The sequence below is a fragment of the Corvus cornix genome, chromosome 3 (assembly GCF_000738735.6).
Source record: "Corvus cornix cornix isolate S_Up_H32 chromosome 3, ASM73873v5, whole genome shotgun sequence".
Classification (NCBI taxonomy): Eukaryota; Metazoa; Chordata; class Aves; order Passeriformes; family Corvidae; genus Corvus; species Corvus cornix.
This window is the reverse complement of record NC_047056.1, coordinates 37,924,856-37,950,645: the sequence shown is the minus strand read 5'-3', so window position 1 is coordinate 37,950,645 and position 25,790 is coordinate 37,924,856. Positions and strand designations below refer to the sequence as shown.

Sequence of the window (25,790 nt, the reverse complement as noted above, 5' to 3'; positions counted from 1 at the left end):
GACTTTGTGTGGGTAAGAAGAGTGACCATTCCATTGAATAAGCAAATGAAACCAACAGCGTGCTTTTTAAACCTATACCACACATATGCAGGCAAAGACTTAAACTCTTATGGTTACCTACAGCATATACGCTTCTTCATGAGAAGGCATCCAAGCTCCAAGCACACTACAGGTACTAGTTTATGTTCTTCAACATTATTATCTTTATTTTAGAATACACCAGTTAAAATGGCTGAAGACATCAAAAGGACATAGGATGGAGTCTTTCTGGAACACAAGTCAGCCTTGAATGGATTTTTACTTCCTGTCACCATATATCCTTTACCATATATTATAAAATTGTAATGGTAGGGGTACTTTTGAGAGATCTTCCTGACAGACAAATCTGACTTGGTTACAATTATGAGTATTTTTTAATCCATCCAATCCCAAACTCAGCTGATTTAAGTGACAGATAGAATTACAACATGGGGGGAAAAAAAAAAAAGAGAAAAAATAGATTTTCTCACTTAAAATATTTATTCCCTTTTTAGTTTTTGAGCAAAAGAGAATTTATAGATGTCATGAAGTTAAATTGGGATTACAGAATTTCACAAAAATACTTTGATTTTTGGCTAAAGGTTCGAGATTTTTGGGGATGTAAAATCAGGTGTCTAATCCTATGTTTCAGTAACTGAAAATGGAACTTGATTGTCAAAGAATGGAAGGAACTCCTCAAGAAATGAGGTCCTTTTCAGGCAATGTAGGGCTTGGAGGCAAACCAGGTATATGGGAGAAAGAGCATTTTAGTATATAATACTGAATTTCATACAGTATCTCAGACAAGTTACTGTGACCATGTCCTAGGATGCTTATCTGCGTCCTGAAATAGGCTGAGTGTAAGTTTGGCTTCAAGCCTAGTGATACACAGCTCTGAATCTCAACCTGGGATGGCTAACATGAGTAACATAGATTTTAGCTTATTGTTTTTTTAATTTAACAGCAAAAAGAAAGAAGATTTTTTTATGTTCATAGCCATGTAAGATGATCTTGCAAAGCAAAAAACAATTATATGATGTTCAGCCTTGAAATCATCTTAAAGCTGCATTCTTCTTCTGGCCAAAAAAATTAAAGATCACCTTCCCTCTCACTTTTTATCTCGTACAAACCAGATCTGGATCTTCTTAAAAAGATGTCATTGCAATAAAAATTGAGAAGATTATTATGTCCATCCTATGCATTTTAAACTACAGGAAAGAAATGGAACTAAGGACTAGACATCCAACTTCAGAAACTAGAAGGAGATGGTGGCAGCTTCTCCTGTACATATAAAAGGGGCAGAGAATCACCCAGCATACTGAAACACTCAGGTTTTCTTCTCAGATTGACAGGAGTTATATCTGCATTTCCTACTTTACACTGAAACTGCTCTGATCATTGTATTATGCATTAGCCTGGGTTTTATGCATTAATTTGTATTTTCTCACTCTTCTCTGGTTTGCATCAGTTATTTAAATGCTTGCAGACACAGATAAGATGTAGAATGTTCAACTCTAAACAAAAACCATAAAACATTAAAACTCAAATTCTTGCACTAAGAAAGATTTATATGTTGTATAAAATAGTAGTATTGGTTTACTTAGTGGAATAACACCTGAAAAAAACCCTGAAAAAACACTGTCAAAAGATATTGCAGTTCAGCTCTACCTTCTGTGTTCAAAGAGAAACGCAAATCCATACTTGCCAGGTTTTGGTTGGTATTTTAACAAGTAGTTAAGAGGAATCAGTTTCCTGCTAATTTTATAATTTAGTCTCTTATTTATGAATTATTTTCTATTTTTCTCCAAACACTATTCAGCAAAATAAAGTTTGCAAAGAGTTTACATGTAAAAAAAGCACTGACTTTGCTCCACAAGTTAATCAACATATGATATAAGTATTTTTTCATACCATCTTCTATGGTCTAGGCTTAATTCCATTTGCCCCAGAGTCAATTAAAGTCACAGATTTCAGTAGATATAAAATATTGATTTCTGCTTGTATTAAAAATTACAGCAATAAGTACATAATCATCAGCTTACATTACAGCACTTCAAGCAGAATTTAGAATCTGAATCAAACTCATAGGTTGGCTAGTGCTATTTATACACCTTACTTTTGTTCATTACCAAGTACCACAGGTGTTTGGTGAACCAGCATGAAACTTACATAAAACTCAAAAGATTTTTGAAGTGTCTTTAATTCCAGATGAGGAAGAGCAGATGATTTTACTTTAGGTATTTACTGAGATTTGTTTGATTTTAAAACTCTGACTGCAGCTCAGGAGGCAGCCTCTCAGAGTGGTTATTTTTTCACTGTTCTTATTTTTAGTTTCTTTGAAATTGATTTAGTATTACTCATGCTATTCTAGTTACAAAAATCATTATAAAGCACTCAATTCAATAGTTAAGATTGACAACCACTATCTTTTCCTAACTAATGCAATTAATAACTCTAGCACACTTTGAATGGGTGGACTCAGTCTCAAAGAACTGCCAAAGAATTTCTAAACCCTGGATATACCGTGTAGTTCTTGAAATACAAAAGCTGGACAGTAAAATGTAGCAGCCAGATAGACAATTGCTTCATGCACCTATTCCCCAGCACATGGGCAAAGGTATTGGTACAGTACCAGACCAAGATTAATTCCTTATTCAAGTTTATTTTCAATTTTCATTTGGAGTAAGTACAACTCCAGTCCTTAATGTTTTGTCCAGAGCAAATTGCGCACAGTTTAACTACTTTTTCTTGGAAGTGCACAGTCAATCATTTCATTATTGAACCTGTGGTTCTCTGCAGTCTGCCAAAAGGACATTCTTTTCAAATGATTATTGATTCAGAGAATAATCCAGATTACACCTTGATGACATGAATTATATCCTCTAATAGCACATGTAGACCTTCAGTTAGGAAGAACTGAATCACCAATTGTACGCATAGTCCTGTGATTCTGTTGTGATGACTAACTTGGCCACTTTAGTTAATTAAAAGGCTGTACAGATTGTTCATTTGTGGGCTGATCTCATTAAAGTTAAAATCAATGGGAATCCTTCCTGGGTCTAACTGTTTTCCAGCTGCTGAGTTTGGAAGGGTATTATGATTCAAGTTTCAAAAAACATTAACACAGTAAGAGATGAGCAACAAAGCTATGAGAACAATGACAGAAGAAATTTAGTAATGTCAAGTGCTAAAGAGTTATGCAGTCCAAATTAGCCATTCTCTCTGGTAGGTCCTCTCGGAAGCAGCCCTGTTCCTCCTCACTCTGGTGACCCCCCACTGCACTTCTAAAGGAAATCTACAAAATCCACTAACATTGCAGTTACAACGAGCCACAGCAGAAGAGAATTCTCTGGACTGCAGTGCCACCCAGAGCAGGCACTAAGTGCAGGGGGAAAAAAAAGGGGCAATAAATTAGCCTACTGGTAGCAGAATGGGGTGTTTTAAAAAAATGCATTGCATTCTTCACACAGATGTAGGCTCTCAAGTTCTTTGTGCAGTTAATTTTCTGATTTGTGGAAGCCAGTAGGGCTCATTTAAGGTTAAAAGAACTTTGGTTAATTAGTGAAAAAGAATATATGCTCCAGTTATCCCAAAGAAAAACGGAGCCAATTTTCTTTGATAATCCATAACCACAAATGTTTTAGAAAAATACCTTTTTGCAAAAAAAAAAAAAAAAAAGTGGTGATTTCACAATTTGAAGCTTTGCCTATTTATTGTTTCCATCTTAGAATGGAATTCGGTTATTTGGATTTGAGCAATACAAAATAATTTTACTTACTTTTTTTAGAATGTACTTTCTGATAACCTATTCCACAAGTTGTCACAATGCACCCTGATAAAGTACAATAGTGCATACACTGGGAAATCTACTGTTTTTAAACTAATAGTTGATAAATTTATGATAATAACATGATAAATATTATAATGTAATAATATAATAAAATATATTTTATTTAAAAGAATATACTACATATGCATTATCTTAAAAATGTGCAACTTAACAGAAAATTTATTATATCATTTTTTGTCCACAAGCCATTTTAAAAATAGTTTTATACTATTTTTGCTTTAGGAATTCTTAGATTGAGTTATATAAAAAACCAGGGGAAACAGGGAAGTTCTAATCTAGATCTATATATTGTATATAAGAATTTATATGTTAGTTACAAAATGGTGATGGTTCTGACAACACAAAATCTGCTTAGGTTGATTTCTGTTTTATTTTTGTTTGCACAAACAGAGTTAATGTTACACAGCTTTGAACAGAAAGAGATGCTTTGCACATTATAGAATGGGAAAAGTTCATTCACACGCTTTTCTGAACCTTAAGACTGGTGGATTTCTGCACCTGTTCGTGCAAAGGAGGAGTTTTAGTTTTGCACTGATCCAGCTGTGACTACATGCCCCATTGGTTCACTTCTGACTATTTTTCTATGTTTTTCTATCAGATTATTTTTGCTTTGGAGAAATTTTAGGTACTAGAAGTAAAGACAATTATTTTGACTCAATCTTAATTTATGGGACAAAAAAAGCCCCAACAACAACAATGACAAAAACTCCAAAACCAGACCAAGCTTCTGGTTATAACAAGGGTTAAAGCATCCAGTCAGTTGCCACCCTGCAGGCAATTCAATGTTCTCTCACTGACATAATTCTGTGTTCATGACAATAAAAAAATATAATTGCTTACTTTGTTCAGCAGTTATATCTCAAGATATATCTAAGTTCTGAAAATAAATTATCCTCAAAGCATCTACTGAGATTTTTATTTTACAGTTAGGCAACATAAAAATGATAAATAGTACTTCTTTACATTTATTTGAAAGAATTAGCTCTTCTAACATGAAAGTCAGTCAAATTTCATTTCTAAGAAGAAATTAAGTGAGAGAGATTACTTGAAAAACAAAAAGTGTGCAAGCATTACTTTAGTGTCAATGTTATGACTACACAGGAGTGGTCAGACAATGATAAAATCCACAAATGTATGAGAATTCTTGATAAAAGTTCATCCCAAATTTTCACATCACCGGATTAGTTCAGGAAGAATAGCATTAAAAAAAGTGTTTTGGGGGCCTATCAGGTTATTTCCTTAATGAAACAGGCCTACATAAATAACAATACCAAATTTGCAGCTTCATCTGGACTCCATAGCTATGTGATATTTCTAGCCTATGCTGAGAGAATTTCATTATAGCAGATGAAACAAAATACAGAGAAAACAACTCTGTAGTGGAAAAGCTACAATAAACCAAATAGAAAAGAAGTTTCAGGATAGTAACGATTTATAAAATCTTTGGTCAAAGAACACGAGGGCTCATATAGAAATTTAAGCTTGCAATGGTGCTGAAACCTCATATGGGTTTTGCCGAAAACTTTGTACGAAATAGTTTAAATTGGTCAAAGCACCAGGAATCTGGTTTGCCCCTGACTATGTAACTCCGAGCAATTCATGCATTAAGGGCACACTCCATTTTGGGTAAGCTGAGCCTGGCAGATAAACTGCTGGCCCACAGAAGTCCATTATATTCATTAGGCACCCAAACCCTCACTGAAAGTAGTTCCCCCCATCAGGTCCAGCAGTATAGTTGTACCTGCAATCCTTTTGTAACTAACTTCTGTTAGAATGAACCAGGTTAGCAGAAAGATTAAAATTCTGAGGTATTTGACAGACTTGGGGCAAGGAACAATGACACATGCAAATATATCAATTTTTAAGCAGTTTGGGCAAAGGTCCCTCATTTGTCTTCTGTAGAACCATCTTGATCTGATTTGGCTACAGCCATAAAACAAGTCTACCTCTACTGTACTTTCTCAATTTATAAATTGCTTATATAAGGTTTTGTACACCCACAGAGAAGAAAAATCCTCTGCAGTTAAGTACCACTGTCAGCTTCTATCCATGCTGATATTTTGTGTATGAATTAGTGTATATATACTTATGCAGACAGTATTTATGAAAGAAATCTTTGAAATGTTTTTTCTCCAAATTACCATGAACTGCACTTAAATGCAGTTTATTTTCACTCAACTCTATATAGAACAGTCTTAAATGGAGACTTAAGTGACTAGTCTTAAATTGATAGTCTTAAGTGGTGTATTAATTTAAAAATAGTCTCTTTCTTAGATGGAGATAAGATTTCAACCCAAAAAACATTGCAAGTGGACCACCAACTCAGATCTGCATAATTAAAAACTTCCATGAAGAACATGGGTATAAATATCCTGTTGCCAGTCTCATTTAAATCTTTCTTTTGCATTCTAATCAGATATAAACAGGATCCAATTCCCAATTTGAAAAATAAACACATTAAAGAAAATTAGTTTAGGCATCATTACAGTGTACATACACGAGTGTCTACATTTTTTTTAATGGACACTTGCCATACAGCTTTTAAGTATGAACTGTAATTTCTCTGTGTGGCTAATTTGACCACACATATTGCAAACTGTTTTCATTTTCCTTTATTGTCCTCTAATGAGCTCATCAAGAGTATATAATTAGTGCAGTAAACTGCATAACACAGGCTCTGCCCTAAAGCAGCCAAGCAGAGTTCTCAACTAGCCCACGCTCCCACCGGAACTTAGTACTGCTAATGGCCCATGATCAGTAGGAAGTATATCGAGGGATATGCTCTGCTTTAAACAGCTTGTGATCTCTGGCTCGAAGCAACAGTTCTGGGGCTATCACCATCTGTACTGACACACAAATGAAAGTTGTTCTATCTCTTTTTAATGAAGCCACTGAGGTCAATTAATAATGGCTTCAGATCCCTGAAAGACACGTATGACTGAGCAACCAGATTCTAAAGCAATTTCTCTCTGTGTATAAAAGTTTTAATATTCTCTGCAGTAGGTAATCCTAGAATTCTCTGCTAAAATCTGAACCTAGAAGTAAACATGAGTTTACAAAGATACAACTCATAAAAGTAACAAAACATTGCAGACACTCAAGGAGGGCACAAAGACAGATATAAATATGGTGTAGCAGTCAGGTAGATTTCAGACTAGGTAGCTTTGGAGGACACCGTACTTGAGAGGTATCATGCTTCCCTTCCAATATACAGTGTATCATAACAAACAAGCACTTCCAAAAATGGACACATTGAAGACTTAAGAATCTGGTGGTTTAGATTCACAGCATATGCTACGCTGTTGTCAAAGATCCATAAGATAAAGAGATTCTCATATAATATCTACGTTATCATATAGAAATTTATTCTATTTTTTGTGATCTCCTGCAGGAGATGGCTATATTAACACAAGGAATCACAAGATGCTTGGTCTTGTCCCAGTGTTTTTGTCATTCTGTTTTTGACACCACCAGCCCCCAAAATATGTGGAAAACTGTCAGTAGCCCAGAATCAGTACTGCAGTACTATTTTTCTACTTCACAACTAGCATCAACATGCCTCTTCAAAGGAGATATGGCATAGACTCTGAATAAGCAAGTTTTACAATACTTTTACAAGCTAGAAGTAAGAAATTTCTTCCAGAAGAGAAGAGTATCATCTGTGCATACCCATTAATAGAAGGGGGTGGGTGTGTATCTGTGTATGTGTAAGTATATACACAGGCATATGCATACGTACAGGTAATGTCCACAAAATCAGTTTTGGATATTTTCCTAGTGTCAACCAATCACAACTATTAGGACAGTGCTTAATCACTAGACACATGAGTAACTGACAGAAATGTAAGGCAGGGAGCAATAAAAGATAATAAAGAATGCACTGAAGAATGAGACAAAAATACAAACTTGGTTACTGTGAAATCTGACATCACCATTCCTCTCCAATCACTTCTTATTTATCAGAGCCAGCATAGCAAAATAGCACACTCAGGAGCTTCTCCAGTAATTAGTTTATCAGAGCTCTAATCTTCTTTTGCAATTAATCATGCAAAATCTTCTCACCAGTTTAATTTTAATCCCTGCTGTTCATCTTCTACAGAATAAAGTACAGATACGTATTGTGGTGGAAAGAGTTTTCCATTTTAGTAAACACTTAAAATCTGAAAGAAAAGTTAAAAAAAAAAATCTGTGCACACAATAAAATTCTTTATGGAAGGCTGAAGTACCATTATAATTCATCTTCCAGTGCTGCTGCAGCAGATTATTAGATTTCACACCACACTTAAAAGAGATAGAAAAAGGAAAATTAACAGTAGCTTAAGAATTAAGAAATGTAAATAATATTTTTAGGGTTTACTTACATGTATTTAGATTTTTCTGTAAATAAATACATACATACCAGCATATAAACTATAAAAATCATTAAATATACATTTTTGCCCAACATAAATAAGAATTTATTTATTTTTATTTTCTACAAAAGCATTTGCAAATAAAATGACAAATATATAAAGCAAAATCAGCAAGTACTAAGGATATATAATTATAAAACTAAGTTTATTACACAACAGTAGGGAATTGTTTGTCACATTCTTTCTCAGATGACATTGCAAGCAGCACTAGATTTTAAACAATGACTCAAGCAGTCACGAATTAAAAAGAAAAAAAATACTGCAGACTTAATGTATTATTCTACTCTGTGACAAAGTTGCTATTTAAAGTGAACCAAAGAGGCCCTTCAAATAATTTTTTTCAGTAAGTAAAATTCCATAAAGTTTACAAAACAATGGTGCTTATAGAAACAGCATAAAGAGTAATAATTATTTGAGTTTTAACGAAGTATTATAAAATGTCCCTGTTTTTAATATATTCTCACATCTAAAGCAGGAAATCTGGAGTTTATAATGTTTTCCTCACAGAAGGAAAGAGAAAAACTTTAAGATATATCTGCAAGTCCTCAGGAGTGAAAGAACATAAATACTGATGAGAACAAACTGGAAGTACAGAAAACGTCCAAGTTAAACTAAATTTAGACCCTTCCAGATCAATATGCTTCTAGTTGCACTTCTAGATGTAGGTTAGATCTACATTAGATCTAAAAAAGAAAAAAATGAAATGAAATGTCATTCTTCATTGTAATTCATCTCTGGGTTTTTCTTGAGAGCAGAGTAATTTATTAGAAAAGAATTTTTTAAAAATCTGAAAAGATGGACATAAATCAGAATTTTACTTTTGAAATAGAAGATTCTATTATTGAAATTAGTTTTTTATTTCCTGCACCACTACATAAAGGTCATTCCTTGTCTAACTTAGCAGTTCCTTCAACAATATTGTCCCTACAATAATGCTGCCATTTGTGTAATTTTTTTAAACTAAAATAAATTCCATACTGAGTAAGGTCTTGAAATAAAACTAACGCCTCTCTGAAGACATTTAACAATAAATATTGTGTGGATCAATATGAATCATTATAGATTTTCTTGTAATTTATAAGCTTTAATATTTAGAATTTGTACACTTCATACATGTTCTGTCAAAGACTCTTGATTTTCACAATGTCATTTCATCACATATGTACTCACCCCACTGCTAAACTTTGCATCTCAGTCCCCAGTGTTTGATGGATTTTTAAGAGCATTCCCACTTTCTGTTTCTATTTGCGACTTCCCCAAACCACAATGGGAAATCACAAATTTGTGGTAGAGGTCAATTTCAAAGGAAGCCTCTTCTTGAAAGAAAAGTAGTGAAGTTACCCAGTGGTAAATTATATAAAAATTTCTGAGACCAGAAAATTATCCAGGTACAGAGCTGAAATTGCTGAAGGGCTTGCCTGCCATTTTTAATGAATTCACAACATTTCACTTTTTTTCATATTGGAAACACATGAGGTCCTACTACAGCAGATAAACAATCATAGCTTAATGAAATAGTGATGATATAGCAGCAGCTAAATGGGATTCTGACCAGAAACATACAGTAGAAAAGGTACAGTTTGTTCCTGTCCTGGCCAGAGATAGATGTTACACAGAAAACAAAGTAACAGGAATCAAAACATGTATGCTCACAACTACTTCCAATGGGAAGATAATTTCATGTAAAAGGAAACATAATACCTAATTAATATATGCATAGCTAATATCATTAGTGTTCAGATAAATGAACTGCGGCATGGTGACTGTCACTGCATCTGATAATGTGGGCTTCTGCACTTAAACACTTCTGCTTGGTTAGCACCAGAGTCCGCTCTCATTAAGATTTTCAACAGGCCCTCACTTTGTGAAATCCCCTGGCTTCCCCTGGCAATTTGTTTCCTTGGGATCAATAACTATGAAAAGTGTTGCCTCAGTGTGAACGAGAAGTGGACCCATTGTCTCCAAATGGCTCCTTTATATAAACAGCATATTGCTTGTCATTCTAAAAAATGCAACAAGAGGGACCTTTCTCTTGTAATGTTGATGAACAACTGCACTAGAAAAAACATGGTAAATATTAATTATAGTAAAGTCAGTGTGTGCAGAATCCTGCCCTTTAATAACATACTTTGTAAGTCTGATGGCATTCAACAAAGCAGAACAAATGTACTTCTTCTGCAGTTATGAGAAGTGCATCTGTTAGATCAAAAGTAAAAGAACAAAAAATATAAGAAAGACAAACAGCATAGTGTTAACTGTTTTTAAAAACTACATATTACAAAAAAAGGCTAGAAATAATTTTTATTGCATAATCCAGATTCTCAACTGAAATACAATTGTTTTCACTTGTAAAAATACCTCCTCAAATATTTTAACATGTAACTGTTCTATCATAATTGTTGTCTGAATTTCTGTATCTAATTAATGCAAACCCATAAACAGAACAAATCAATGAAGAATCTGCATATATTCCAGCCATTTAACAAACATTTTTTAACTGCCATAGAGTATGCAGACAGCTTAAAGGTAGGATGATATTTGAGGACCACTGTTTGTTTAACAGCTCAGACTGACAAGGTGTCTTGATTTCTTTTACCAATGTGTTTGCATGTGGGATTTTCAAATCAACAGCAAAACAAGATGGACACTACCCCTGGAGAACCCTTATAACTGCCAGGAATCACCACCAACACAAAAGTGGCAGAAATAAGAGAGTAAACTTCTGTGCTAAGTTTTGCCTAGATTTCCACTCTATCCAGCCACACCTAGCATATCTGGTATTGGTAGATGGTGGCTGAAGAATTGTTTCATTTTTAGGCAAGGGACAAAAAAAGGGTGCGTTATGTTGGATACTAAACTTACAGGAAAAATACCGAATTATTCACATAGTAATACATTAATACTTGGAATGCATGAAGCCAGATTAACTTCCTAATCATTAAAACAAATTAAAACTGTCCTGGAAGTAACTGAAGTAACTTTTTAGTTACTTAGGAAATACATTTTTGGAATGTGTTTATCTTCCTGTTGCCAGCTGGCTGGTGAAAGCATGCTGCACAGCACTTGGCACTGTCTTTTGGGCCAGAGGTGACATCTATCTGACCCTCATAAAATTGGTTTCCGTTCTCTCTTCAGTTCCAAGTGTCTGAAATGAAGAGCTGCATCTAGTGCCTGAATTAGTGTGTAAAGTAGCATGATTTTTGCTGAATAAAACGTGAACATTTCATCGCATGACATATTAAAAAGGTAATTTGTGTATGTGTTGCTCCTCAGAGCTACTTTTATCAAAACAGAGATTTGAGCATGTATTTTATACCATTTGGGATTGTATTTATACTTTATTGGTTTAGATAGTTTTGTGAACTATAAGTCACAAATATCTTTGGTCTCCCTAAGCAGTTATACAAAGAAAGACATAGAGACAGACCACAGCTGACAAATATGCTGTATGACTTTGAAAAATGGGAAAAAAATTTTGTTGGATTCAGTGATTTTAGTTTTTTTTTCTTGAGAGTTTGACACTCAGGAAATTTCACAACCCTCAATTCTGAATAATCTCTGCAGAGGTTAGAATCTGCATAATGATTGTAAATTGAGTCCTTAGTCAATATTATTCATTCATAAGAAGTGTATGATCCAGAGATGTCCTAAAGATCTGGAATGCAACCGAAATTATATGTCAGAGACCCAGAAAAGAGGACAGGAAGTTCTGAAACTATCAGTTGCATTAGAGGACAGAACACAAAACAAATAGTAACCTGTTATTTTGTATGTGTCTTGGACTAAGAATATTATAATGCAAATTTAAAGATTTTTCTCATTTTATTTTCCAAAAAGAAAAGGTTTGGAATACTTCTCTTGCGTGATCATATACTCTACTATTTATATTTAAATCTGCAGTACACCTACACTATATATCCCATTCAAGTTATGTAATATTTCAAAATCTAAGTAACAAGAAATTGGCTTTTTTCAAGGCCACACATGAAATTCTTGTTCTCCAGTTGGCTTCCACAAAAAAGTCTCTGCTCCTACTTCGAGTTTCATGGGTTTTTCTGGGATTACATACAAGAAATAATAACACTTGACTACCAACCAGTTTCAGCCAGAGAAGCAAGAATACTTTCTGTAAGTTTGATAACAACACATAGAGGAAGAGTTTAATTTTCAAGAATATAGGAAATAATCTTTGTGTCTCCTCAACAGAACCTTGAATTGCTAAACCCATAAAAATAATGTAACACAATCTTCACTATAGATCTGCCTTCATTAAAAAATAATTCACTCACATTTCTCATGTTTTTTGGTTCCATCCTTACACATGCATCATTCCAGATGGAAAGTTCATGATTTTCCCTTTCACACAGAAATATGCATATGCCAACCATTCCTGATCATTTAAATTTGCTCAATCTCTTCCTCGGGGGGGCCTATGACACAGTAGTCCCCCTATAACAAGTATTTGTTTACACCAAAGAAACAATAGAAAAAGTATTCCAAAGCAACAACATCATTCACTTTCATATCTGATTTCATCAAATTGTTTGCACTACTAGTAGGTGGTTAAATAAGGTATGTGCAAGTTCATTTAACAGAAAAAGAATACAAATCATATCGGATCTTTCAAGAAGAGATTCTGGGGGCCAACAAGCATGTCTCCTGTGCCACAGGGAAACTTGCCTTTTCCTAATGCCTGTGATAACTATTTGTGCTGCTGCTCAAATAACATACTACATAAGGTTTTTATTACAGAGACTGCAACTGCAACTGAAATTATCCATATGCCTTACATTTATTTTTCTAAGTTGTAATCATGAACATCTCTGAGGATTTGCCTGTTATGACCACTCCACTGCTTAGCCTTGATTTGCAACTGGCATTTTTGTGATGATAGATGAATCCACAGGGACAGTCTGCTTCTCTCTGAAATCTAACCCATGGACAGTGTATTCACCAAAGCTAATTTTGCTCCTAAAATGGCTAATCTCTCCAGGCTCTCCTTGCAATCAGTGGAGACAGGTTGCTCCAAAGATGAACCTTAATTTCACACATCCAGCCTTTCTGAATACATTTTTAATCTGTTTAAAGTACGATCCGCATTTAACATCACACTCTTATATTTATCAGTAAAGGTTTTTGTTAGTGTATGGTTCTCACTAAACCAAAATACAGCCACATAAAGAGATTCAGGGATCTTGGGCATATGTCCTGGTTCTTTTCATTTCTCTCATGCTCAGTCAGTCAAGCCAGCATGACTGAAAAGTATACTCACTTTGCTTATCAAATCACAACACACAGATGGACAACTTCTGAGACAATGGCAAGGAAGAGATGGAAATTTCTTAGTATTAAACTGATAACAAGAAGGAAAACCATCTCAAGAAAAAAAACATCCTCAGAAGAAAGTGTCTTCACATATATCACAGAAATATCCCTCAGCTACAGTACTTTCAGGAACTTCCTCTACAATGAAAGGTTAGGTAATTTTCTTTCTCAGTCTCAAAACGGATTTATATCATTTTCTTGCATAGCACTTCTATTAGTGAGGTTAGATTTATTAAACATATAACTTAAGATTATGTTATATTGAATAGACAAAATAAAAAACTTTCTTTATGTAATGCTCCCTCCTATTTGCTTTGGTTGAGCAGGAGTTAATTATTAAAGTTAATTTTTAAGTTAATTCTTCAAATATATTTAATTTCTTTTGGCAGCATTTGCTGAAGGACTCTTCTCTCTTACACAAAGACACTGACAATAATAGTAAAGCGGCAAAACTGAAAGTATTTTTTATTCTCAAAATTGGATGAAAAAATAAAAACAAAAGTAAAGTCTTCAAAAGTAAGGCTTACATAAAGTACAATGAGATCAGAAAATGAATGAAAAATGGGAGAAAATTCTAGAAAGAAAAAAGAGGGCTGACAAACAGACACAAAAGTGAGGTTTGCAGGAGGAGGACATTCTGTGAACAAAATTTTCCACTAATTATGAATGTTATGCATCCAGTTTCATTCCTTAGTTATTTGCTAAAATTTGTGTTCTTTTCCTTATACTCTGCTAGCCACAGAAATATTCTGAATTTTTATATCTAATTAGAATTTCTGCTCACTTAAAGTATAACAGTCCATAAATTGATCATCATTGTTTTTACTACCTTACACTAACATACTCATAAGAGAAATATAAGGAATAATGCATAATACAAAACTACACTTAATTACAAATCACAATCCCTACCTCAGTTCAATGTCACATCATTGCTATGTAGTTGAACTATTGTTGAGCTTCAGAATCCTAGTCAGGGACCATGGATTATTAACTCACCATTAAAAATACCATACAAATACATCAGAAATGCATCTGCTTCTGTCTTTGAGAATTGAACATTATGTAAAAAACAAGAAACTACATATCGATACACAAGGATTGTTGGGAGTGAAAAAGAACATATACAATTACTGTTGACATTATAGAAGATCACTTCAGAATATCAATGTCTTAACCAATACCCAGCATTATGGAGGTAGAAAAGGTACTGTGCAGCGAGACAAGAGGTACAGCACCATTTGACAACCTCTGCTTTGCCTATTGGCCAAAGTCCTTTCCCATTTAATTTGTCCCTAAATGGGTTTCTGATCACTGGACTGGAGAACCAAAGGCAGACAGTAGCCTCAAGTAACCCCATCACTGTCATGTGTCAACTGAGCTCGAGGGTAGCTTGACAACTGCTAAATCTGAAAAATTATTAACATCCTTAATTATATATTGATTTAATTTCCTCCCTTGTACTGTGACATTCTTTTTCTTAGAAACTGTATCATAATACACAAAACAAAGTGAGACGAGAGAGAGTTCAGTGATGGCCGTGGCATTTCTTAACTTTTGCTGAATGTTCGGTTAAGTTTTCAAAGCAAAAATAACAGGGAACCTAACATGGTGTACAAGTGGAAAGTCTTAACATAAAACCAGGTGGTTTAGGGGTTGGTTGTTTGGTTTTGGTTTTTGTTTGGATTGGTTTGGTTGGTTGGTTTTGCAATATTTTTTTTCCCCAAAAATGTAATTCCTAGCTGAAACTTCTAATTTTTGAATTATATTACATTAGTAAGCAAATGCCCTTATCATAAACGTCTAATCTACTTCACCTAATTCTCAAATAAGAAAAGTCCAAAGGGTACCTCTCAGCTAGTATAGTCCTGTCAAAGAAGCAAAGATTTCCATGTGCTAATTGCATCAGTATTGGGACAGCCAGATGATGTTATAACAAGAATACATATTTTTGCTGGAGTGTCTAAAAACAAAGATGATAGATGTGCAATATAAAAAAATAAATCAATAGGCCAAAGCTGTGGGCCTCACAAAATCAATTTTGTTGCCTAGAGTGTTCTTCAAAAACTATGAAAAAAGCAACATCTTGAAATGAGATGAAATGATATAACAGAATAATAACTGAAAGACCTGAAGCACTTTAATCACCTGAGTATTTTGGTGGTTTAATCACACTGCAATATTTATGTTCCCAGTGGTATCATTCCATTATATGGGGCTTTAATCTGTTTTCCTTCAGGGGAAGAGAAAGATGCCACAAGAAAAATTGTCATCCATACAAGGAGTTCCCTCTCTCCCAAGCTTCTCTTCCCCCACCACCTGTTGGTTTTAGGGTTTATTTTTATTAATATAAGAACAGAAAGCCAGGTGCAGTACAAATTTCTTCGATTTTGGCAACCTCACACTGACTTTCACAGAAATATTTTACTCAGAACAGAAATACTAATTGAGCACACAAAGAAAAACATCTGCAACAAACAAGTATAATCAATTTAAAAGTATTACGTGAACACAGATTTCAGATGTATATTTAAAATAAAAAAATATGCTACCTTAAGAAATGTGACAAGCTGAAATCACCTCTCCTCAAACTTGAGGCAAATTTGTAAGCATATATAAAAAGAGAAGAATTACACAGAAAACAAATATTTTCTCAGAATCATTTAGTGTGTACTCAAAGTAGCTCTAAGTGAAGTTGGCAGTGCAAATCCAAGTGAAGAAATCACTTCTCAATTCCAAAAATCAGCTGCAAACCAACTGTGTGAAAATCATAGAAATTAATTGCCCAGGAGAAAGGAATAACTCCTAGCTGGAGGGGCAGTTGTCAAATTTTAAACAATCTACATTGTGATGGGTAGATCCAAAGAAAGCCTTAGTATCTAGAGAACAAATGTAGGTGTCTCAGCTCTTTGCAAACTGAAACAGGAGCCTGGGTGACAAAAAAGTCCATAGGAAGCTGCTTACAGCAAATCAATTGAAAATGAGAAGTTCAGGCACATGTATGAAAGTCTACTTCTCCAAAGCCTAAAGGCCTTTAAACAGAACTGCAGAATGGAAGGTGTTCTGATCTACTCAGGGGAGCTAGGGAACTGTGAACCTATGGATATACAATTCCACCAAACTGGGACATGTGCTGAACTAGCTGATTCTGTGGGGTAGTATTTTCTAGATAAATCTGTGCCAGCCTGCACCATCCCTTATGGTGTGGTTCGGTTAGGTTCAGCAAAGAGTTCAGAACTCCTACCCAAAGAAGAAATTACAGATGAAAAAGTTACACAAGTCACAGCAGTTGAGAACTGTGGGTTCTAGTTCCAGCTTGCACAGCTGTACATGCATTTTATTTTTTAAAAAATAGCATAGAACTATAGAATTGTTTAGGTTGAAAAAGATCTCTAAGATCATCAAGTTGAACCATTAACCTAACCATGTCAAATTCACCACTGAGTCATATCCCGAAGTGCCTCATCTACAAGTCTTTTAAATAGCTTCAGGGTTGGTGACCCCACCACTGACATGGACAGTCTGTTCCAATGTTTGAAAACCCTGTCCATGAAGAAACTTTTCCTAATACACAATCTAAACCTTCCCTGACACAACTTGAGGCCATTTCCTCTTGTCCTATTGCTTATTACTTGGGAGAACTGGCCAGCCCCCATCTTGCTACAGCCTCCTTTCAAGCAGTTGTAGAGAGCAAATGAGATCCCCTCCGAGCCTTCTTTTCTCTAGGCTAAACACCCCCAGCTCCCTCAGCCACAAAAGACTTGTGCTCCAGACCCTCTCCCAGTTCCACTTCCCTTCTCTGGACACACTCCAGCACTTCAATGCCCTTCTCACAGTGAGAGGCCCAAAAATGGACTACAGGATTGGAAGTCTGTCCTCACCAGTGCCAGTACAGAGGGACGATCACTGCCCCAGTCCTGCTGGCCGCACTATTCCTGAAACAAGCCAGGATGCCATTGGCCTTCTTAGCCAACCCAATGCCAAACAAGCCAGAAAGAAAGCTGCAAGCAAAATGAACTAAAATTACTATGCCTGCTGTGTTTTGATGTTAGTACTACAGCTATGCACTAGATTTGCTCAGAGTATGCTTCCACTATGGACGTCTCAGGTAACTTAAACTCTTCCTTGTTTCATTTGGAGGCCAGATACACACCTGCTGATATTAAGACAGGTATAAGCATCCAGAATAAACAGACATACTGATGCTACTGTAATTCTGTCCAAGCCTAGTCCTGAATGTCCAGATCTTCCTCAAACATGGTTTCCAAAGGCAACTATTTCCCAAAGGAACAGAAATAGAGCAAAAGTATTAAAGCAAAGCACAATATGAATTCTTAACTCTATGAAAATTATGTTTCACTGACATATATATCCACACTCCTGGTACTTTGTGAAAGCTCTGATTAATTGCCAAACAAAATTGAAGCCTACAAGACCTTTCAGGTTATATCCATTTTACAGCTGTTTCTACTGAAGCAAAGGAAGAATTTAAACTTTCCACTATTTTACTTGTCCATGAATTTTCTGTGAATTCAGAAGTCCTAACTCACACACACCCTGTTTGTCATTCAATAGAAAACTCTCATTTCCTTGAGTCATAATACCCAGAAAATTAAAAACTGAAAAAAGAAAAAGAAAATATTGGATGTAATGTATCACCCTCTGACATAGGAAGGTTTTCATCTTTCTTTTATCAAAAATTCAAAATGCTGAATTAATTAGACCATTAACACATTAAAAGTAAATGCTAAGTGTGAATAGCTTCAATTTAATCACAGCTGAATCAGTTTTATTTTGCACAGACTGGTGCTGTATTTTCAGCTAAGAAATTAGATAGTAATTAGAAATTACCCATCAATTATGATCTAAGGGTGATGATTCTCTCAATGTGTTAGAAAGTACCTGACAGAGTATTGATTATACATTAGAAGTTTACTACATAATCAGCTTAAAATCACATGCTTTGTATTGAAGATACTAAGGCAACAAATGCTCCAGTACAGGTGGATCTTGTGACCCTCTAATTTCTGTGCTTCAGAGTTCCAGTGAGTTTTTTGTAGCTCCATATGTAAGAGGGCTCATTGAAATAAAATGAGATTGATCAGTGCAAAAAAAGGTGAGACAGCAGATGACAATGATTGAGGATCACTTTCCTGCTTACTCAATTACAATATAAAGCATTATTTTGTGAGATTCTTACCTTCAAGATGAGACTCTTGACAAAAAGTACTGAGATATTTTTGAAAAATACCATTAAAAGACCATCAGCGGATCTCATACATGAGAAATGTTTTGATGTTCTTAAAACATTGAAGAATATTTGTTAAATAAATATCCTTAGAACTATAATTCACAGAAAGCCTGTTGAAATAATATCACACACACAGTTGGGAATGACGAAAATATATTTTGCTTCTCACCAGTATGGTAATAACATTTTTTGGAGCGCAATCAATCTGTCTTTATCTGCTTAAAAAGGTGATTTACTTGCAGATGCCATTTTGGGAAAACCACAATGTTTTTCATTAAATTTTGATGCATCAGAATGCTCTGAATCCCCTTGTACCAAAGGTATCTATTAAAAAACCCCCAGAAAATGTATCAAAACTAATTTTTTTCACTCAGATCTGTGGTGTCATGGTGGTCTTATTCCTTCGAAGTGTGTATTATGAAAGCCACATCAGAATCTTTGTTGTCAAATTTTAGAAATTATAACTGAGGGAATTCAAAGAAAGCTTAGAAATAATGAAAATCTTTCAAAATATGCATAGGAATAGGAAGAATAAGTATCATAATGAAGCCTAAGAACAATGTGAAAACTGGATGTAGAATACAGTTTATGTTACTAGTATACTAACATGGCTTATTTTATCAATAATCTTATGGCATTAGATTTTTTTTATGCAAATTTCAACAATGAATCAACTAATTCTCTGGGAATCTGTATTTTCAGTTTAAAAGCAAAAAAAAGAAAAGCTAAAGCTAGTAGCACTGGAACTCTGAGAAAAGTTGTCTGAGAATAATCTGTAATCTCAAAGTTCATAGGAGCAATTAGGAGAACCTCAAATACATTACCTTGTAAACCTTGATGTTCCATTTTTTGTCTTGTTTGTGGGGTTTTTTAAATCTGAAACAAGATTTCTGAACACAGAGTTGGCAACATGCAAAGTATTTTAGAACAGGACTGACATTCTTTGTGAAAGAACTTTTGCATTTCCCAGCGGAAGAAGCAAACAGTTGAAATGTTCTGGGCAAGAGATTTTTCTTTAGAGCATATTCAATCACATTAAAGGATAATTGCTGCTTCTTACTAATAACCATGAACCACTTGGAGGAGCATCACTGCCTCTGGAATACACAGGCAGTTCTGAAAAGACTCGAACTTCAACACAGGGAGGACTTGTACCTTTAGGCACAGTCTTTCGCTTTTGCCATTTAACACTTAGGTCCTGATTCTTCCTTTAGAGTCTATGCAGTACTATTGCATTTTGTAAAATAGAGTTCTCCAAAGTATGTGAAGTACCTTCCGGACAAGAGAATGTTTTTTCCCAAGTGAAGTTCAGGTGCTGTAAAGCATGCAGTAAAATTCTGTTTTGTGGCTTCACACTTGGTTGAATGCTGTGATACAACTGCATCAGGTACTCTCAGTCATACCTCTAAAATTTTATTTTCAAGGACTGGCTGCATAGGTAGAGACTGTCCAAAGTTTATGTTAGCTGTAAGTTATTGATAGTGTCAAGGCATTTTTATTGCAACCAAAAGAAAGTTAGGCTTCAGTCTGCCCTACTTCCACTGTTTACCTCACAGTGACTGTGACAAGCCACATATGAAGTTACCACGCTAGAGAGGTACCTTCCTAAGAGCAGTGGCACCCCACACTTCTCTGAGGCCTGTAAATCCTAATAATATCTTGGTTTCATCTAACTCTATTTTATCTGTTCTTGATCACTACCAAATAATATAAATTGATAACATGAAAATAGCTGCTAAACTAAATAAATGAAATTTTCTTTTACCAGTCAGGTAAATCAAACAGGAGAATTTTGCTTTTTCTAACAGTCTAATAGTTTTAATGAATAGGTTTCTGTTTCAGACATCATTCTGGTATAAATGCACCCTAATAGCATATTCCAGGCTCTGAAGACTCCTTTTTTTCCCCCCTTTTTTTCTCTTTTATTTTTCTCTTCCATCTGCTTTCATAAAAGAACAGACTTACTGTATTTGTTTTTAATTGTATTTACCCCAGATAATTCACAGATTTATAAAAGACATTTTAGAAAATAAGATAAGGGCTTTGTGATGCAAAAGAAGAATACTTCTGTTTGAGTCTATACAGAATTTTCTTTCCCTCTTCACAAGATTTAAGTGAGTTTTATAAGAGTACATTTACCTTACACATTTAAACTACAGTGGCATTACACAGTTTATAGTAAGATTTAGTAAACACTATCATGAAACTTTTTTGTTTCTTATCTTATATAGTAGCAAATTTGTATAATATGTTGTATAATATGTATGTTGGGAAGCTTGCTTGGAGACTGTCAGTCTCCTCCCAGTCTCCAGAAAACAGACAAACAGCTCCTGTATCTCAGCAGTATTCCCCTTCCTCAACCCCTGGAATATACTCATGTTCCCCTCTCTTGCTCTCCCGCCAGCCTTACAGCTCTGGTTAGCAGTTCCAACACACAGCTTCAACCCTGTTTCAGGGCACACTCTGGCCAGATGGCGAGGCTACTCTCCCTGTCCCCGCCAATAAAGACACGAGTGATAGCAGCTCCACCAGAACTTCGCTCTTTTACGTTAAAATGCCCTGCAACAGGGCACTTGGGAACCCGAGGGAAAACAAACATCAGCAGGGCCTGAGTTCCAGAGAGGGCACAAATTCAGACACACCAAATATGCTTTCTGCACCAAGAAGCCCCTTGCTTACTAACAAGACTCTTCAGAAGTTCGTTGAACGCTCTCCTCTGGCTTTCACACAGACTGTCTCAGGAAGTTTGGATTTTTCCCCTGGCATTTATAACTTAGATTACATTGATATATTTTAATAAAAAATCTGAATCTTACGACTCAGATGGGTGAACATGTTTTATAGGTTTTCAATTATTAAAACTTCTAATTTATTTTTCATCAATACTCTACTTTTTTATAATTTACAAAAATTACCAATAGCAATGATATATATGTTTTACTAAACAAGCAATATCCTCTTTTTTATGACATTTCTGAGCCTCCACCTAACTCATGGAAACCTCTTATATCTAAAGAATTTCAGGTTGGGAGTTCCATAGCTTCACACCACACATACTGCATGAAGAATCATTTTGGTTTCTTCTAAATTGGTCACCAGGTAACTTGAACTTAATTTCTTAATAACACTCTTTTTTTTTTTTTTTAATATTCTCTTGACTATAAGCTTGTTTACTGAGAGTAGTATTGACACATGATGAATTTAGGACAGAGCTCTTTTCATCAGATAGGTACTGATCTAGTGAGGTGCCAATGACTAAAACATAGCTTCTTCCAGTTAACTTAATTCTGGACCAACTTCCACAGTGTCTGATTTAATAGACTGCAAATCATACAAGTCCTGGAAGATGCACCACAGTTCTTACTTTCACAAGGTATACAGAAAAGAAGGAAGAAGAATTTACACTTCACTTACCCCTTCTTTCAGCTGTATCAATAAACAGTGAAGAAAAATAGCCCAGATCAGCCTCTGCAATTTCCTTGTAATTGGGAGCAAACACCTGCACCTCAGTTGCCTATTAGCTCATGTGAGATAAAAAGAGGAGGAAAGGACCCTCTATTTTCTGTCAACCACCAGTGAAGGAGGAATGAAATATAATCTTCTTGTGGAAGGAGAAGACAGAGTTATTCCCTATCATCCACATATAAGTACAGAGTAAGTTGAACAGTTTCATATGGTAGGCCTAGCAAATAGCATCTATTTCACTCCTGGTAATACCAAAATTTTTATTTCTAAAAAAGTAATGAGTCAACAAAATCAGTTAATTTTGGACTATTACTTTTCATTTATTTTTGGGGCTTTAGTTCTTAAATGTCAAATACCATGATTTAGTGTAGTTTTATACTTGAATTCGCAGAGCACAGATCTCATGCAAATATGTTGAAAATATGTTTTATTTTTCTCACAATACAATCAAAACTGAAGATATATTTAGATTGGGTCTAATGCCTTGCTAATCTATGTACCTGCCTACACTTGAGCTTTCCCTATTATTCATCTGAAATCACTGTAGAAAAGCCTGGTCAAGAGAATTTATGGGCTACTTCAGGCTGAAATTTGGAAAAAAGCATGTGTGGTATATTCATTAATCAATGAGAGTAATTTTTACAGTCTTGTTTTGTGCCAGATACTGAAATTAGATCTCTTAGGGGAAAATCTTCCAATTCATAAAGAAACCTACAGAAATTTCTTAACTTCAGCCTACTGATTTCACTCATAAGCTTTCATCCCACAATTTCTGGAAAGCCACAGCTGTCGCCAGAAAAAACTTGCATTTACGGAATTCCATGTTACTGCACGTTTCTAAGTAAAACGAAGTCAGAGATGTAAATGTATCTAAAGGGATCTAAAATGTAAATTTCATTTGTACCTCCAAGTCAATCTCTGAACAGGCATTTTTCAATCTGATTTGAATCTTATACTCACTAAAGAGTGAGTATAAGGCATTATATAGTAATGCAAACAGAAAGTACAACAGGAAGGAGTCCTGCAGAGAACTATTAAAATGCCATGAATTTAATGAAGACCCTCTTTTGAAAGCTTGTGAGGAATTAATTTCTTTTCATCTATATGGCCACAAGTCAGTAACTTTGTAGATAATTGAAAATAAGTAGAGATATATTTACTACAGAAAAATATTTTAAAGATTAATTTGGCAAAAGCAATATACATCATGTTGATTTCAGCTGGTGACTGTGGTGTAAACGTATTCACGGTATATAGAACTCATAGTACCAGTTATTAAAGACTGAAACTGGTAAGATCTGCACTACAAAGAAAACACATACTTAACTGTAGATATAAAGTAGTTCTAAATTTCTCTATAATAAAAGCTGCTAAGTGTGCAGCAATAACTTCAAACTTCACTGTTTTGCTCAATATTATCTAACTTGAAATTCTTCTTCAACATGGAGTTCTCTCAACCCTCAAATTAATTAGTTTGATCTCTACTTTTATTTTTAATCTTTCCTAAACCTTCTGGTAGCAGAAAATTGCTTGTGGAGAGCACAGAATGGAATAAAACAGCTGGACTAAACTAATGTGTTGGAGGGAAGGAAAAACCTTTGCCGTTTATTAATGTATTCAAAAGACTGTTACAAAACTTTACAATTTAATTATTGGAAGATTATAGAACTGCTTCACTGCTTCTGTACTGTGTTAAATAAACTCTACGTGCAAGGAGTAATAAATGAAATTGTTAATTTCAGTGCATCCTTAGGGAATAGTAAGAGGGGGAGTTTACATTATTTAGAGTTCCAAATGGATTTGAGTTTATATACAGTAATAAATCTTAACTTCATTGTTAATTAACCCTGCCTCAAGCCCCTTTTTGCCTTAGGAGTTGAAAGACACAGTGTCTGTTAGGATAACTCACCATTCATATTCTTAAAGATGCTTAGGACTGGGAGAATTTGCCGATAATAGGGCACCAAGGCCTCCCCCACCATTTCAGCTGACACCACCAGGTGCTGGAGGACTTTCAGTGTGGTGCAGAGGATCTGTCGGTTACGAAGGTTCAGTGCATCTGTGATGCAAAAAAGAACAACAGGCAGAAAGCAGAATTAATTTCTAAAATGTAGAGGGAGGGGGAGGAGTCCTCTAATGGACAAATTTAATTAAACTATACTCTGTCGGGAATTGTAAGTGGGCCTTTATTAGCCCAGCTTAGAAAGATCCCAAAGATGGATTGCAGTCCTGATGTTATAAAACACTGCCTTGTCTGATTGTTATTTGTTCCCACAATTTGTGCTGACTCTTCAGTAACCCAAAGAATGCAGCTCATTATTCTCTCATGCTGCCTGTATAATACTGGTGTGGTCCAAACAAATGAAAAATAAATGTTCAGTAAGTACCATTTGGGGCCAATGGAACTGTACAACTGCAAGACAACCTGCAAAGGTTGACAACAGATGCATTCTAGTGCAACAATTACTGTTTGTATGTTTGTACTTATTTTTTTCATGATCATTTTATTCATTCAACTGACAATTCCTAGTATTCTGAGAATCAGTACAATGAAGCAAATGTTTATAGAAAAAAAAAAAACACAAACAAACCTTGTAGGCTTTTTTCAAAAGAAAAACATTCTAGGGGAAAAAAAAAGATTTTGTCTAGCCTACTTAAATTTTTCTCTTAGCTTTCAGTGTCATGCTTCTAATCTTATGACACTAAGACATTTCATAAAAACCTCTTGTTTCTCCTCTTTTAATTTTACTAAAAGCAAGTACTTTGCATTCTCTTTTAATTAAAAATGAGTCATGCTTGAAATAAGTTTTTTTTTTTTCCTTGCAAAATCCATCTATTTATAAAAGCATTTCTGAAATTATGCAGCTGGATAAATTTGTTAGCAGTTGTCAAATTCGGTATGCTCTTATATATTGGTCTGCCCACCAGTGTTCTGCCCACTTACAGATACTTCTATATCATTTCACTGGGACAGAACTGAAAAAGATAAGCTCATTTTCATTACTATGTTTTATAAACACAGAAATATATAAATATGTGATTTGAGACACTGTAACAAAGTATATGCATTTAGAAAAAATTGTAGCAAAGAACATAAAAAAAAAATTGAAGAGGGGTTACTAATAACTTCAAGAACTGCCTCTTCAAATCAAAGTAAAAGGATTGAAGATATCTCTCTACTCATTGCAGAGGTGCTGGAGCTTGATGATCTTTAAAGGCCTCTTGTAACCTGAACCATTCTATGACTCTACAATTCTGTGATTCAGTATTTCCAATGATGAGTTTTACCAGAGCACAGGAATGCTGTTTCATAGGGGATGAAGAAGTATTTCCACAAAGGAGCAGTGTCAGTTTTTCCATCTCTTTAAGCAAATGCACTGTAACCCACCTGCTTCTGCTTCTTATCACATGCCTGCTGAGTGTTAAAAATCAGAACTAGATTTCCAAAGCAAGGGCAGAGCAGATTGGT

General features: G+C 34.9%; 1 protein-coding gene across 1 annotated transcript in view; it reads right to left on the bottom strand.

Moving 5' to 3' along the window:
• PACRG (parkin coregulated) overlaps positions 1-25,790 on the bottom strand; it is a 215,307-nt gene that overhangs the window by 69,913 nt on the left and 119,604 nt on the right. The window contains exon 7 of the mRNA XM_039569209.1: positions 24,231-24,380. Within this exon, the coding sequence (XP_039425143.1) occupies positions 24,231-24,380 (150 nt within the window). The remainder of the gene's footprint in view (positions 1-24,230; positions 24,381-25,790) is intronic.